Here is a 13,921-nt window from a genome sequence, read left to right as displayed (position 1 = left end):
TTTGTATTCTGTGTTCAGTTTATTAAATATATTATGGACACTTAACACGCTGCGCATTGGTCCGATGTTTCATAATCCTCGTTAGAGGAAGAAGAAAACCGTTACACTCTCTTTCAAACTGACTGCTCTATCGCCACACCAAACACAAAAATAAATAACTTTCTCTTTGGAAGAGCTGGATAGAGTGGAACATCGCAGTGCACCAAGATGTTTCAGCAGCCTGTGCCGCTTTTTCAGCATGGGTGAAGCACACCTCTGTTTAATGCAGCGTGCCAGAGAAGTTCTTCTACAGTCTGGAGAAATGGTCATTTCATAATAATATATAGAGCAGCAGGAAGCCTAACAGTTGGGCCGGTAATCAAAAGGTCGCTGGTTTAATTTCTGCATATTGCACCTTTAAATTATGTATGTTATGTTAATTGTATGCAAATAAAGGTTGCTTCACTACAACACCAACAACAAAAGCACAATCATGGCCTCAGATTTGCAGGTGTTCAATTTAGAACAGACCCAAGCTCACAGTTAGTGTAGTTTCTGGTGCTCTTTGAAACCAGGAAATGACAGTAAATACACAACTTCTCAACACAGAGGTTGAAACATTCCTAACCGATGTGTACTACATTAACATATGTTGTTTTGTAATCTCGGGAAAGAGAATGGAATGTCTAAGTTGCATAGTATCCCTAATATTGCTACCACTAGCAGAACTCATGGTTTAGGGAGGAGAAGCCTCTTCGTGATTCTTTAGTAAAAGGGAGTTACGAAATATGAGGACACGTCATGTTAACCGAGTCTGTTTCAAACATCCACACAGGTGTGTGAAGCATCGTTTGTCTTTTTATTCCAATAAATGTTGTTTTTTTTCAACAGAAGGGGTCGCTGTTATACCTACATTTTATCCAAATCCAATGAGGTGTTGTGTCTCCTGTTCTGTGTCGTTGAGAGCGGTTGTGTGAAACCAATTGGTACGTCAAGCAAAGCTCTTAACTGTGCCAGACCACGTTTAACTTGCCATAAATTCAGCGTGTGAACTGTGCGTTATGTATCTTTCAGTGCAGATTATATGTTTACAAGTATTCAGGTACATAGTGTGAGTGATGGGCTGCATTACATAGTAGTCTAGTACTAATTCCTGTTAATATAGTGAATATCTATATACTATATAAGCTATATTTATCCCTGGCCAGTTTCTTATCCTTTAAGCTACAAGCATCGCTACGCATTGTCCCTGTTTTGGAAATGTCCCGGGAATCACCTGGGATTCATTTAATGCACTAGACAGTCCACATCCCTAAGGGAATCCAAAACTGATCACGATAGCGATGGTCCAGCATGTGTTTCCAGGGCGATGAGCTAGGTCAATGGTATTAAATATCAACCATGGATCATAAGCCTCTGCTCAGTCAGTCCTGCGAGGCGCTTTGAGGCGACAGACAGTTTAGAGGCCTATACAACGCCCAGGGAATCCCAAATGAAGCCTTTCTCGCTTGGAGATACAGTACATTAAAATCAACAGTCGAGCGGTTGGAACTCGTAAGTCATGGTAAAAACCCAAAGAACAGGTATACATCACACCCTGTCGCTTCCTTACATCACCTCGATCTCTCTCCTCTACTGGGAGCCATTCTATTGTTTTCCACTTGCAGCATTGGAGAGAGAAAGTGTGTTTTTATTATGGATTTAGCTCAGACACACCAACCTGATCTTAGATAATTTCGTATTATTCTGTGTGTAAATCCGAGACATTCCATTTGGTATGATATGTTATGTTTCGTATGATATGTTTTCATTTGTGGATGTCAATCACCCATTTTCAATGATGTAATATGGATTGTAATCCATAACATAAATTAGAAAGATGCAAAATATACAATATGTTAAGCAAAATTTATTTTTTTCCATTTTAGAATAAGGCTGTAATTAACAGAATGTGGAAAAATGAAGGGGTCTGAATATAAGGCAGTGTAAGTGGTCCTGGATAAAATTAACAAACTTACAAATAGGAAAAGACAGAGGAGGACTTAATACATTAAATTGTATTTCCAGGCATTTCACCCCACATTAAATTGTTTTAGATAGGTTTCTTCCACCCCCTGGCTAAGTATAGAGAGACACATGGTGTCTCCTATTGCCCTGAAAGAGGTGGTCTTCACTAATACTGCATATCCCTTAAACAATGTAAACTATGCTTTGGTTCTATTATTACACACATAATCTCTATTTGGCGCAAAATTGAAAAACAATATAACGGGGAATGAAAATGGCATTCTCATACTCCAGTATTTCACAATTACGCCCTGCATTCTGGAGGGCGGCTTTTTGCATCGCCCCAATGGTCAAAATCAAATCAAATGTTATTTGTCACATGCGCCGAATACAACAGACCGTGTAGTGAAATGCTTACTTACAAGCCCTTAACCAACAATGCAGTTGTAAGAAAAATAAGTGTTAAGTAAATAATAGATCAATAAAAAATTAAAAATAACTAATAATTAAAGAGCAGCCATAAAATAACAGTAGCGGGGCTAAATACAGGGGGTACCAGTCCAGAGTCAATGTGTGTGGGAACCAGTTAGTCGAGGTAGTTGAGGTAATATGTACATGTAGATAGAGTGTCTATGTGTAGATAATAATTGGAGAGTAGCAGAAGCGTAAAAGGGGGGACAATGCAAATATTCTGGGGAGCCATTTGATTAGCTGTTTAGGAGTCTTATGACTTGGGGGTAGAAATTGTTAAGAAGCTTTTTTGGTGCTCCGGTACTGTGGTAGCAGAGAAAAAAGTCTATGACTAGGGTGGACATATTTAGGGCCTTCCTCTGACACCGCCTAGTATAGAGGTCCTGGATGGCAGGAAGCTTGACCCCAGTGATGTACTGGGCTGTACGCACTACCCTCTGTAGTGCCTTGCGGTCAGAGAACGGGCAGTTGCCATACCAGGCAGAGATACAACCAGCCAGGATGCTCTCGATGGTGTAGCTATAGAACTTTTTGAGGATCTGAGGTACCCATGCTAAATCTGTCTTTGTGTGTTTGGACCATGATCATTTGTTGGTGATGTGGACATCAAGGAACTTGAAGCTCTCAACCTGCTCCACTACAGCCCCATAGATGAGAATGAGGGCGTGCTCAGTCCTCCTTTTCCTGTAGTCCACAATCATCTCCTATGTCTTGATCACGTTGAGGGTGAGGTTGTTACCCTGGCATCACACGGCCAGGTATCTGACCTCCTCCATAGAGGCTGTCTCATCATTGCTGGTGACTAGGCCTACCACTGTTGTGTCATCTGCAATCTTAATGATGGTGTTGGATTTGTGCCTGGCCATGCAGTCATAGGTGAACAGGAAGTAAAGGAGGGGACTGAGCACACACCCCTGAGGAGCCCGTGTTGGGGATCAGTGTGGCAGATGTGCTACTCCCTACCCTTACCACCTGGGAGTGCATTGTCAGGAAGTCTAGGATCCAGTTGTAGAGGGAGTTGTTTAGTCCCAGGGTCCTTAGCTTAGTGATGAGCTTTGAGGGCACTATGGTATTTAACGCAGAGCTGTAGTCAATTAATAGAATTCTCACGTAGGTGTTCCTTTTGTCCAGGTGGGACAGTGCAGTGTGGACTGCAATAGAGATTGCATCATCTATGGATCTGTTGAGGTGGTTTGCAAATTGGAGTGGGTCTAGGGTTTCTGGGATAATGGTGTTGACGTGAGCCATGACCAGCCTTTCAAAGCACTTCATGGCTGCAGATGTTAGTGCCAACCAGTCTGTAGTCATTTAGGCAAGTTACCTTAGTGTTCTTGCGCACAGGGACTATGGTGGTCCGCTTCAAACATGTTGATATTACAGACTCAGTCAGGGACAGGTTGAAAATGTTAATGAAGACACTTGCCAATTGGTCAGGACATGCTCGGAATACACGTCCTGGTAATCCGTCTAGCCCCGTGGCTTTGTGAATGTTGACCTATTTCAAGGTCTTACTCACAACGGCTGCGGAGAGCATGATCACACAGTCGTCCGGAACAGCTAATGCTCTTGTACGTGCTTCAGTGTTGCTTGCCTCGAAGAGAGCATAGAAGTAATGTAGCTCTTCTGGTAGGCTTATGTCATTGGGCAGCTTGAGGCTGTGTTTCCCTTTGTAGTCTGTAACAGTTTGCAAACCCTGTCATATCCACTGGGCATTGGAGCCGGTGTAGTACGAATCAATCTTAGTCCTGTATTGACATTTTGCCTGTTTGATGGTTCAGCTGAGGGCTTAGTCGGATTTCTTATAAGGGTCCGAATTAGTCTCCCTCTCCTTAAAAGCGGCAGCTCTCGCCTTTAGCTCAGTGAGGATGTTGCCTTTAATCCATGGCTCCTGGTTGGGGTATGTACGTATGGTCACTGTGGGCACGACGACATTGATGCACTTATTGATGAAGCCAATGACTGATGTGGTGTACTCCTCAATGTCTTCAGAAGAATCCCGGAACATATTCTAGTCTGTGCTAGCAAAACAGTCCTGTAGCTTAGCATCTGTGTCATCTGTAGAATCTGTACAGATATCATGGACAGTAATGGTTTGAGAACATTCCAAGACTTGATAGACACATACACATTACCAGGCACCCCCTCTTTTCTATATTTACAATTTAAATCAGCTATGCTGGCCTATCGAGTCCCTTTGGAAAGTCAAATACTGAACCAAAATACTGATGGGATTTAAAAATAAATTATCTGGGCTCCTTAAATGACTATACTGTACATTGTAGAGAACAAACAACTTATGGAAAGCTCATATGCTGATAGCCATTAAAAAGGTATGGTCCACATATCTAAGTGAATCTGAACAACCCTTTAATTGGAACAGAATAGGGAAAAATATGACCTCAGCATCCCGTAATCCGAACCATCAACTGGTTTCCAGGTGGTGGAGATTTTTTCATCATTTGTGAGTGGCAGCCCACAGGTAAGTACAAAGTATATAATTAAATGTTATATTATACCTGTAACCCCCCCCCCCCACAAAAAAAATGTGTCAAAAGAAAACTCTCCATCCCCAAAACTCATCACTACTGGAACAAGGCAATGTGCTTGCCCAAAGTACTTTACACAATGCATAAACATAAAGTGTTGCAGTATAGAAGTTATGTTTTATCATTGATAAAGAGTTCAATATCAACTTGTGTAACTATTTGTCATTTTAAAATGTGTTTCATGGTTGCAATGGGATGCAAATTCCATGGCACTTCAAGAACTCAATTCACATAGATGGTATCTAAACTGGGTGAACGTGTGGTGGGAGGTGAAGGGGTTGATTGTGTGTGCATACGTATGCGTATGCGTGTGTTTGTGGTTGCGTGTGTGTTTGTGGTTGCGTGTGTGTATTAATTTGTCTCTGTGAGTAGAGGTGGGGGGGATGTGTCGGCTGGCGCCAGGCTGCAGGGCCAAGCATTCACCCCAGGAAGCCAATCCTAGTACCTCTCCGCTCCAAACAGAACACAAGCAAAGCATACTGCAGGACACACAGCCGAGCCCCTTATTTACAGCCCACCATGAATCACAGCAACGTCTTACTGCTGCTGCTGGTTGCCAAGTGCATACTTGTTAAGTCTCTCAGACTTCCAATTTATTATCAAAACCATGGCCTTGTTCATTCAAGAGGGTGCAGGTTACTGACCATTGAAGGTAAAAATGTTGTCTCTGGATATGCATGTGAAGAAAGGCCTAATATTGTATGTCAAAGGTGCACATATGTGTTTCTATATATCTTTATTTTTGTTTGAAGTTTATCTGTTTATTTGTATCTTACATTTATTTTCTATTTCCCTGATTGTACAGTAGAATGTGTGTACTGTATGTGCAGTAGGATGCGTGTACCGTGTGTACAGTATAATGTGTGTACCGTGTGTACAGCAGGATGTGTATACCGTGTGTACAGTAGGATGCGTGTACCGTGTGTACAGTAGGATGTGTGTACCGTATATACAGTAGGATGCATGTACCGTGTGTACAGTAGGATGCGTGTACCGTGTGTACAGTAGGATGCGTGTACCGTATATACAGTAGGATGCGTGTACCGTGTGTACAGTAGGATGTGTGTACCGTGTGTACAGTAGGATGCGTGTACCGTGTGTACAGTGGGATGCGAGTACCGTGTGTACAGTAGGATGCGTGTACTAAGTGTACAGTAGGATGCGTGTACCGTATGTACAGTAGGATGCGTGTGCCGTGTGTACAGTAGGATGCGTGTACCGTGTGTACAGTAGGATGCGTGTACCGTATATACAGTAGGATGCGTGTACCGTGTGTACAGTAGGATGTGTGTACCGTGTGTACAGTAGGATGCGTGCACCGTGTGTACAGTAGGATGCGTGTACCGTGTGTACAGTAGGATGCATGTACCGTGTGTACAGTAGGATGCGTGTACCGTGTGTACAGTAGGATGCGTGTACCGTGTGTACAGTATGATGCGTGTACCGTGTGTACAGTAGGATGCGTGTACCGTATATACAGTAGGATGCGTGTACCGTGTGTACAGTAGGATGCGTGTACCGTGTGTACAGTAGGATGCGTGTACCGTGTGTACAGTAGGATGCGTGTACCGTGTGTACAGTAGGATGCGTGTACCGTGTGTACAGTAGGATGCGTGTACCGTGTGTACAGTAGGATGCGTGTACCGTGTGTACAGTAGGATGCGTGTACCGTGTGTACAGTAGGATGCGTGTACCGTGTGAACAGTAGGATGCGTGTACCGTGTGTACAGTCGGATGCGTGTACCGTGTGTACAGTCGGATGCGTGTACCGTGTGTACAGTAGGATGCGTGTACCGTGTGTACAGTAGGATGTGTGTACCGTGTGTACAGTCAGATGCGTGTACCGTGTGTACAGTAGGATGTGTGTACCGTGTGTACAGTCAGATGCGTGTACCGTGTGTACAGTAGGATGCGTGTACCGTGTGTACAGTAGGATGCGTGTACCGTGTGTACAGTAGGATGCGTTTACCGTGTGTACAGCAGGATGTGTGTACCGTGTGTACAGTAGGATGTGTGTACCGTGTGTACAGCAGGATGTGTGTACCGTGTGTACAGTAGGATGTGTGTACCGTGTGTACAGTCAGATGCGTGTACCGTGTGTACAGTAGGATGTGTGTACCGTGTGTACAGTCAGATGCGTGTACCGTGTGTACAGTAGGATGTGTGTACCGTGTGTACAGTAGGATGTGTGTACCGTGTGTACAGTCAGATGCGTGTACCGTGTGAACAGTAGGATAAGTGTACCGTGTGTACAGTAGGATGTGTGTACCTTGTGTACAGTAGGATGTGTGTACCGTGTGTACAGTAGGACGCGTGTACCGTGTGCACAGTCAGATGCGTGTACCGTGCGTACAGTAGGACGCGTGTACCGTGTGCACAGTCAGATGCGTGTACCGTGTGTACAGTCGGATGCGTGTACCGTGTGTACAGTAGGATGTGTGTACCGTGTGTACAGTAGGATGTGTGTACCGTGTGTACAGCAGGATGTGTGTACCGTGTGTACAGTAGGATGTGTGTACCGTGTGTACAGTAGGATGTGTGTACCGTGTGTACAGTCAGATGCGTGTACCGTGTGTACAGTAGGATGTGTGTACCGTGTGTACAGTCAGATGCGTGTACCGTGTGTACAGTAGGATGTGTGTACCGTGTGTACAGTAGGATGTGTGTACCGTGTGTACAGTCAGATGCGTGTACCGTGTGAACAGTAGGATGTGTGTACCGTGTGTACAGTCAGATGCGTGTACCGTGTGAACAGTAGGATGTGTGTACCGTGTGTACAGTAGGATGTGTGTACCGTGTGAACAGTAGGATGTGTGTACCGTGTGTACAGTAGGATGTGTGTAACGTGTGAACAGTAGGATGTGTATACCGTGTGTACAGTAGGATGCGTGTACCGTGTGAACAGTAGGATGTGTGTACCGTGTGTACAGTAGGATGTGTGTACCGTGTGTACAGTCAGATGCGTGTACCGTGTGAACAGTAGGATGTGTGTACCGTGTGAACAGTAGGATGTGTGTACCGTGTGTACAGTAGGATGTGTGTACCATGTGTACAGTAGGATGTGTGTACCGTGTGTACAGTATGATGCGTGTGCCGTGTGTACAGTAGGATGTGTGTACCGTGTGTACAGTATAATGTGTGTACCGTATGTACAGTAGGACACGTGTACCGTGTGCACAGAAGGATGCATGTACCGTGTGTACAGTAGGATGTGTGTACCGTGTGTACAGTAGGATGCATGTACCGTGTGTACAGTAGGATGCGTGTACCGTAGGTACAGTCGGATGTGTGTGTACCGTATATACAGAATCACCTGATCCTCACTGTGGTTTGCATACCTCCAGGGGAGAGGTGCATTCACGTTAGTATGCTGACTCTTGGTGGAGAGAGAGAAGGAAGGGAGGGAAAGGGAGACGGTGTCGGGGGCAATGAGTCGGAACATGCAATCCAGCTCCAAATTGGTGAACAGGCTCTGATAATAAGCAAACATTGATTGTAAACCGAGGCGGGGCTATAATTGGTAGAATGCAGGGAGAGGAGTCCTGGGTCTCACTCCACTGGTCAGCACAACACAGGGTGGGAGGGGCTGGAGCAGGGGAGAAGCTGGTACACACAACAAGAATATAACAGGACAACTGTAATCTTATTCAGCTCTGCAAAAACCTGGAAGGCATTCCTTCCTAAGTATGTTTTACACTGTAAAGTGTGTGTGTATGTGCGGAGGGGCCTTTTTGTCAGTGGTGTTTGTGGCAGTGTAGTGACCAAACTTGTCTCTGTGTTCCTCAGAGCCATTACTCTGGACAACACTCTGGTCATCCTGTCCACGGTGGCCCCTGATGCTGGACGTTACTACGTACAGGCTGTCAACGACAAGAACGGCGAAAACAAGACCAGCCAACCCATAACCCTTTCTGTCGACAGTGAGTAGTACTGAAACCATATGGAGAGACATGCACCACACACACACACACACACACACACACACACACACACACACACACACACACACACACACACACACACACACACACACACACACACACACACAAACAAACACACACACATAGAGGGATGGGCATAAATTTGATAATATGAAATACAACTACAAAATACCCTAAAGATCAATGTATCAAAATAAAGTATAAGATACTTTTGCAAAGTATTGTATTGAATTAAAATACATGTATTTTAAATTACAAAAAACATTTGTAAGTAACCGGCCGAACAGCAACAACATTCTCAGGAATGGTTACACAAATATTTTACTTGCTGAATGTGACATGTTGTTGTTTAACTACCTTAGTTGTCCAACATGTAAATGCATACTGCAAATCACACTGGCTATTGTCATTGGCCGTATTCATTAGAATAAAACCCAGCATGCATTGCAATTGTTCATTTTTACATATACATGTATATTTAGTTCATTTAGCAGACATTCTTAAATCACCATAATGCCATCAGACTTTTGATACCAATGTAGTGTGAAAGGGGACCACAAAATTGTGAATCATTATAAAGAAATCGTATAGAAAAGTATTTTGTATTTTGAAAAGGCGAATTGAAACAGGCAGGTGCAGTTCATGGAATTAGACACGATTAAAGATGGAAAAAACAACAACTTTTAAATGAGAGTAGTCATTGGTCTGAAGACAAATAGCACCTCAATGCCTATTCCACCCATGGTCTACCAAGGTGTCCCAGCACACAGCTCTGACCTACATAACAACAGGTGGCGGTGTGCTGGACACAGTGATCAATGCACAGTTCATTACCTCTGTCAAAAAATATGTAGCTTTATGTTGTGTTTGTGCTTGTATTTATTTTTGCAATTAAGATAATGACAACAATAATACACATTTAAAATAGGCCTATATCTAAAAACACATAGAGCCAAATGATATACATTCATAGAGTTGAAGTTGGAAGTTTACATACACCTTAGCCAAATACATTTAAACTCAGTTTTTCACGATTCCTGACATTTATTCATAGTAAAAATTCCCTGTCTTAGGTTAGTTAGGATAACTACTTTATTTTAAGAATGTGAAATGTCAGAATTATAGTTGAGAGAATTATTTGTTTTAGCTTTTTCTTCTTTCATCACATTCCCAGTGGGTCAGAAGTTGACAACCACTCAATTAGTGTTTGGCAGCGTTGCCTTTAACTTGGGTCAAATGCTTCAGGTAGCCTTCCATAAGCTTCCCACAATAAGTTGGGTGAATTTTGTCCCATTCCTCCTGACAGAGCTGGTGTAACTGAGTCAGGTTTGTAGGCCTCCTAGCTCATACCATTTTTTTCAGTTGTGCCAACACATTTCCTATAGGATTGAGGTTGACTTTGTTGACCTTAAGCCATTTTGCCACAACTTTGAAAGTATGCTTGGGGTCATTGTCCATTTGGAAGACCCATTTGCGACCAAGCTTTAACTTTCTGACTGATGTCTTGAGATGTTGCTTCAATATATTCACATCATTTTCCTACCTCATGATGCAACCTATTTTGTGAAGTGCACCAGTCCCTCCTGCAGCCCTTTTCCTCTAAACATATCTATGGTCATTATGGTCAAACAGTTCTGTTTTTGTTTCATCAGACCAGAGGACATTTCTCCAAAAAGTACGATCGTTGTCCCCATGTGCAGTTGCAAACTGTAGTCTGGCTATTTTTATGACGGTTTTGGAGCAGTGGTTTCTTCCTCGCTGAGTGGCGTGCGTTTCAGGTTATGTCGATATAGGACTTGTTTTACTGTGGATATTGATACTTTTGTACTTGTTGCCTACAGCATCTTCATAAGGTCCTTTGCTGTTGTTCTGGGATTGATTTGCACTTAACCCCCCAAAGTATGTTCATGTCTAGGAGACAGAATGCATCTCCTTCCTAAGCAGTGTGACGGATGCGTGGTCCCATGGTGTTTATACTTGCGTACTATTGTTTGTAAAGATGAACGTGGTACCTTCGGGCATTTGGAAATTGCTCCCAAGGATGAACCAGACTTGTGGAGGTCTACAATCTTTTTCTGAGGTCTAGCTGAATTCTTTAGATTTTCCCATGATGTTAAGCAAAGAGGACCTGAGTTTGAAGGTAGGCCTAGAAATACATCCACAGGTACACCTCCATTTGACTCAAATGATGTCAAAATATCAGAATCTTCTAAAGCCATGACATAATTTCCTGGAATTTTCCAAGCTGTTTAAAGGGACAGTCAACTTAGTGTATGTAAACTTCTGACCCACTGGATTTATGATACAGTGTGAAATATGTGTATAAGTGAAATAATCTCTCTTAACAATTGTTGGAAATAACTGACTTGCTGACTTCCTAACTGACTTGCCAAAACTATATTTTTTTACAAGAAATTTGTAGAGTGGCTGAAACACTTAGGTTGGATTCATTAAAACTAGTTTATGTAACCTTCCGATGTAACGACGTTCTTCGTTTGTCGCAAGAAAGTCGGACCGAAATGCAGCGTGTTGGTTACTCATGTTTTTTAATGAAACAAATAACGATTACAAGAAAATACAAAACAACAAAATGGAACGTGAAACCTATTACAGCCTATCTGGTGAACACTACACAGAGACAGGAACAATCATCCACGAAATACAAAGTGAAACCCAGGCTACCTAAATACGGTTCCCAATCAGAGACAACGAGAATCACCTGACTCACCCGCCTCAGGCAGCCAAACCTATGCAACACCCCTACTCAGCCGCAATCCCAATAACTAAAAAACCCCACTACGAAATACAACAACATAAACCCATGCACACCCTGGCCTGACCAACTAATAAACGAAAACACAAAATACTAAGACCAAGGCGTGACAGAACCCCCCCCCCCCCTAAGGTGCGGACTCCCGGACGCACCTCAAAACCATAGGGAGGGTCCGGGTGGGCGTCTGTCCATGGTGGCGGTTCCGGCTCGGGACGTGGACCCCACTCCATAAATGTCATAGTTCCTCCCCTTCGCGTCCTGGGATGATCCACCCTCGCCGCCGACCATGGCCTAATAGACCTCACCCAGAACCCCACTGAACTGAGGAGCAGCTCGTGACTGAGGGGCAGCTCGGGACTGAGGCAGCTCGGGACTGAGGGGCAGCTCGGGACTGAGGGGCAGCCCAGTACTGAGAGAAAGCCCAGCACTGAGAGAAAGCCCAGCACTGAGAGAAAGCCCAGCACTGAGAGGAAGCCCAGCCAGGCAGTTGAATCCGGCAGAGTCTGGCTGACTGGCGGATCTGGAAGAGTCTGGTTGACTGGCGGATCTGGAAGAGTCTGATTGACTGGCAGATCTGGAAGAGTCTGGCTGACTGGCGGATCTGGAAGGGTCTGGCTGACTGGCGGATCTGGAAGGGTCTGGCTGACTGGCGGATCTGGAAGAGTCTGGCTGACTGGCGAATCTGGAAGGGTCTGGCTGACTGGCGGATCTGGAAGAGTCTGGCTGACTGGCGGATCTGGAAGAGTCTGGCTGACTGGCGGATCTGGAAGAGTCTGGCTGACTGGCGGATCTGGAAGGGTCTGGCTGACTGGCGGATCTGGAAGGGTCTGGCTGACTGGCGGATCTGGAAGGGTCTGGCTGACTGGCGGATCTGGAAGAGTCTGGCTGACTGGCGGATCTGGAAGAGTCTGGCTGACTGGCGGATCTGGAAGGGTCTGGCTGACTGGCGGATCTGGAAGGGTCTGGCTGACTGGCGGATCTGGAAGGGTCTGGCTGACTGGCGGATCTGGAAGAGTCTGGCTGACTGGCGGATCTGGAAGATTCTGGCTGACTGGCGGATCTGGAAGAGTCTGGCTGACTGGCGGATCTGGAAGAGTCTGGCTGACTGGCGGATCTGGAAGAGTCTGGCTGACTGACGGCTCTGGCTGCTTCATGCTGACTGACGGCTCTGGCTGCTCCATGCTGACTGGCGGCTCCTTGCAGACTGGCAACTCCATGCAGACTGGCAACTCCATGCAGACTGGCAACTCTGGCTGCTCCAAGCAGACTGACAGCTCTGGCTGCCCCATGCAGACTGGCAACTCTGGCTGCTCCATGCAGACTGGCAGCTCTGGCTGCTCCATGCAGACTGGCAGCTCTGGCTGCACCATGCAGACTGGCAGCTCCTTGCAGACTGGCAGCACTAGCTGCTCCATGCAGACTAGCTGCCCCATGCAGACTGGCAGCTCTGGCTGCTCCATGCATACTGGCAGCTCTAGCTGCTCCATGCAGACTGGCAGCTCTAGCTGCTCCATGCAGACTGGCAGCTCTGGCTGCTCCATGCAGACTGGCAGCTCTAGCTGCTCCATGCAGACTGGCAGCTCAGGCTGCTCCGAACAGGCAGGATGCTCCGGCAGCGCTGTAGAGGAGGAAGGCTCTAGAAACACTGAACAGGCGGGAGACTCCGACAGCGCAGGAGAGGGAGAAAGCGCTGGCTGCGCTGAACAGGCGAGGTGCACTGAAGGCCTGGTGCATGGTACTGGAACTGGTGGTAATGGATCGAGGACACACACAGGAAGCCTGGTGCGGGGAGCTGCCACCGGAGGACTGGTGTGGGAAGGTGACACAGGATGGACTGGACCGTGAAGGTGTACTGGAGAGCCTGAGAGCAGGACTGGCACAGGACGTGCAAGGCTAGGTAGGTACACAGGAGGCCTAGTACGTGAGGCTGGCACATTTTTCACCAGCCGACTAACACGCACCTCAGGACTAGTATGGAGCGCTGACCCAGGTGCCATTAAATCCCCGACACGCTCCGTCGGACGAATCTTGTACTTAAAGCACCAAACTAGCAACTCCCTCATTACTCTCTCCTCCAATTTCCCCATTAACTCCTTTACAGTCTCTGCTTCCCTCACCTCCAACACCGGTTCTGGTCTCCTCCTTGGCTCCTCACGATAAACAGGGAGAGTTGGCTCAGGTCTGTCTCCTGACTCAGCCACTCT

At 45.6% G+C, this 13,921-nt stretch overlaps 1 protein-coding gene across 1 annotated transcript in view; it reads left to right on the top strand.

Annotated features, from left to right (window-relative positions):
- LOC135511925 (protein sidekick-2-like) overlaps positions 1-13,921 on the top strand; it is a 645,207-nt gene that overhangs the window by 501,724 nt on the left and 129,562 nt on the right. The window contains exon 5 of the mRNA XM_064933447.1: positions 8,790-8,923. Coding sequence (XP_064789519.1) covers positions 8,790-8,923 — 134 coding nt within the window. The remainder of the gene's footprint in view (positions 1-8,789; positions 8,924-13,921) is intronic.

This window comes from Oncorhynchus masou, chromosome 24 (genome assembly GCF_036934945.1).
Source record: "Oncorhynchus masou masou isolate Uvic2021 chromosome 24, UVic_Omas_1.1, whole genome shotgun sequence".
Classification (NCBI taxonomy): domain Eukaryota; kingdom Metazoa; phylum Chordata; class Actinopteri; order Salmoniformes; family Salmonidae; genus Oncorhynchus; species Oncorhynchus masou.
Note: the sequence above shows the minus strand (reverse complement) of the source record. Positions and strands in the feature narration are given on the sequence as shown.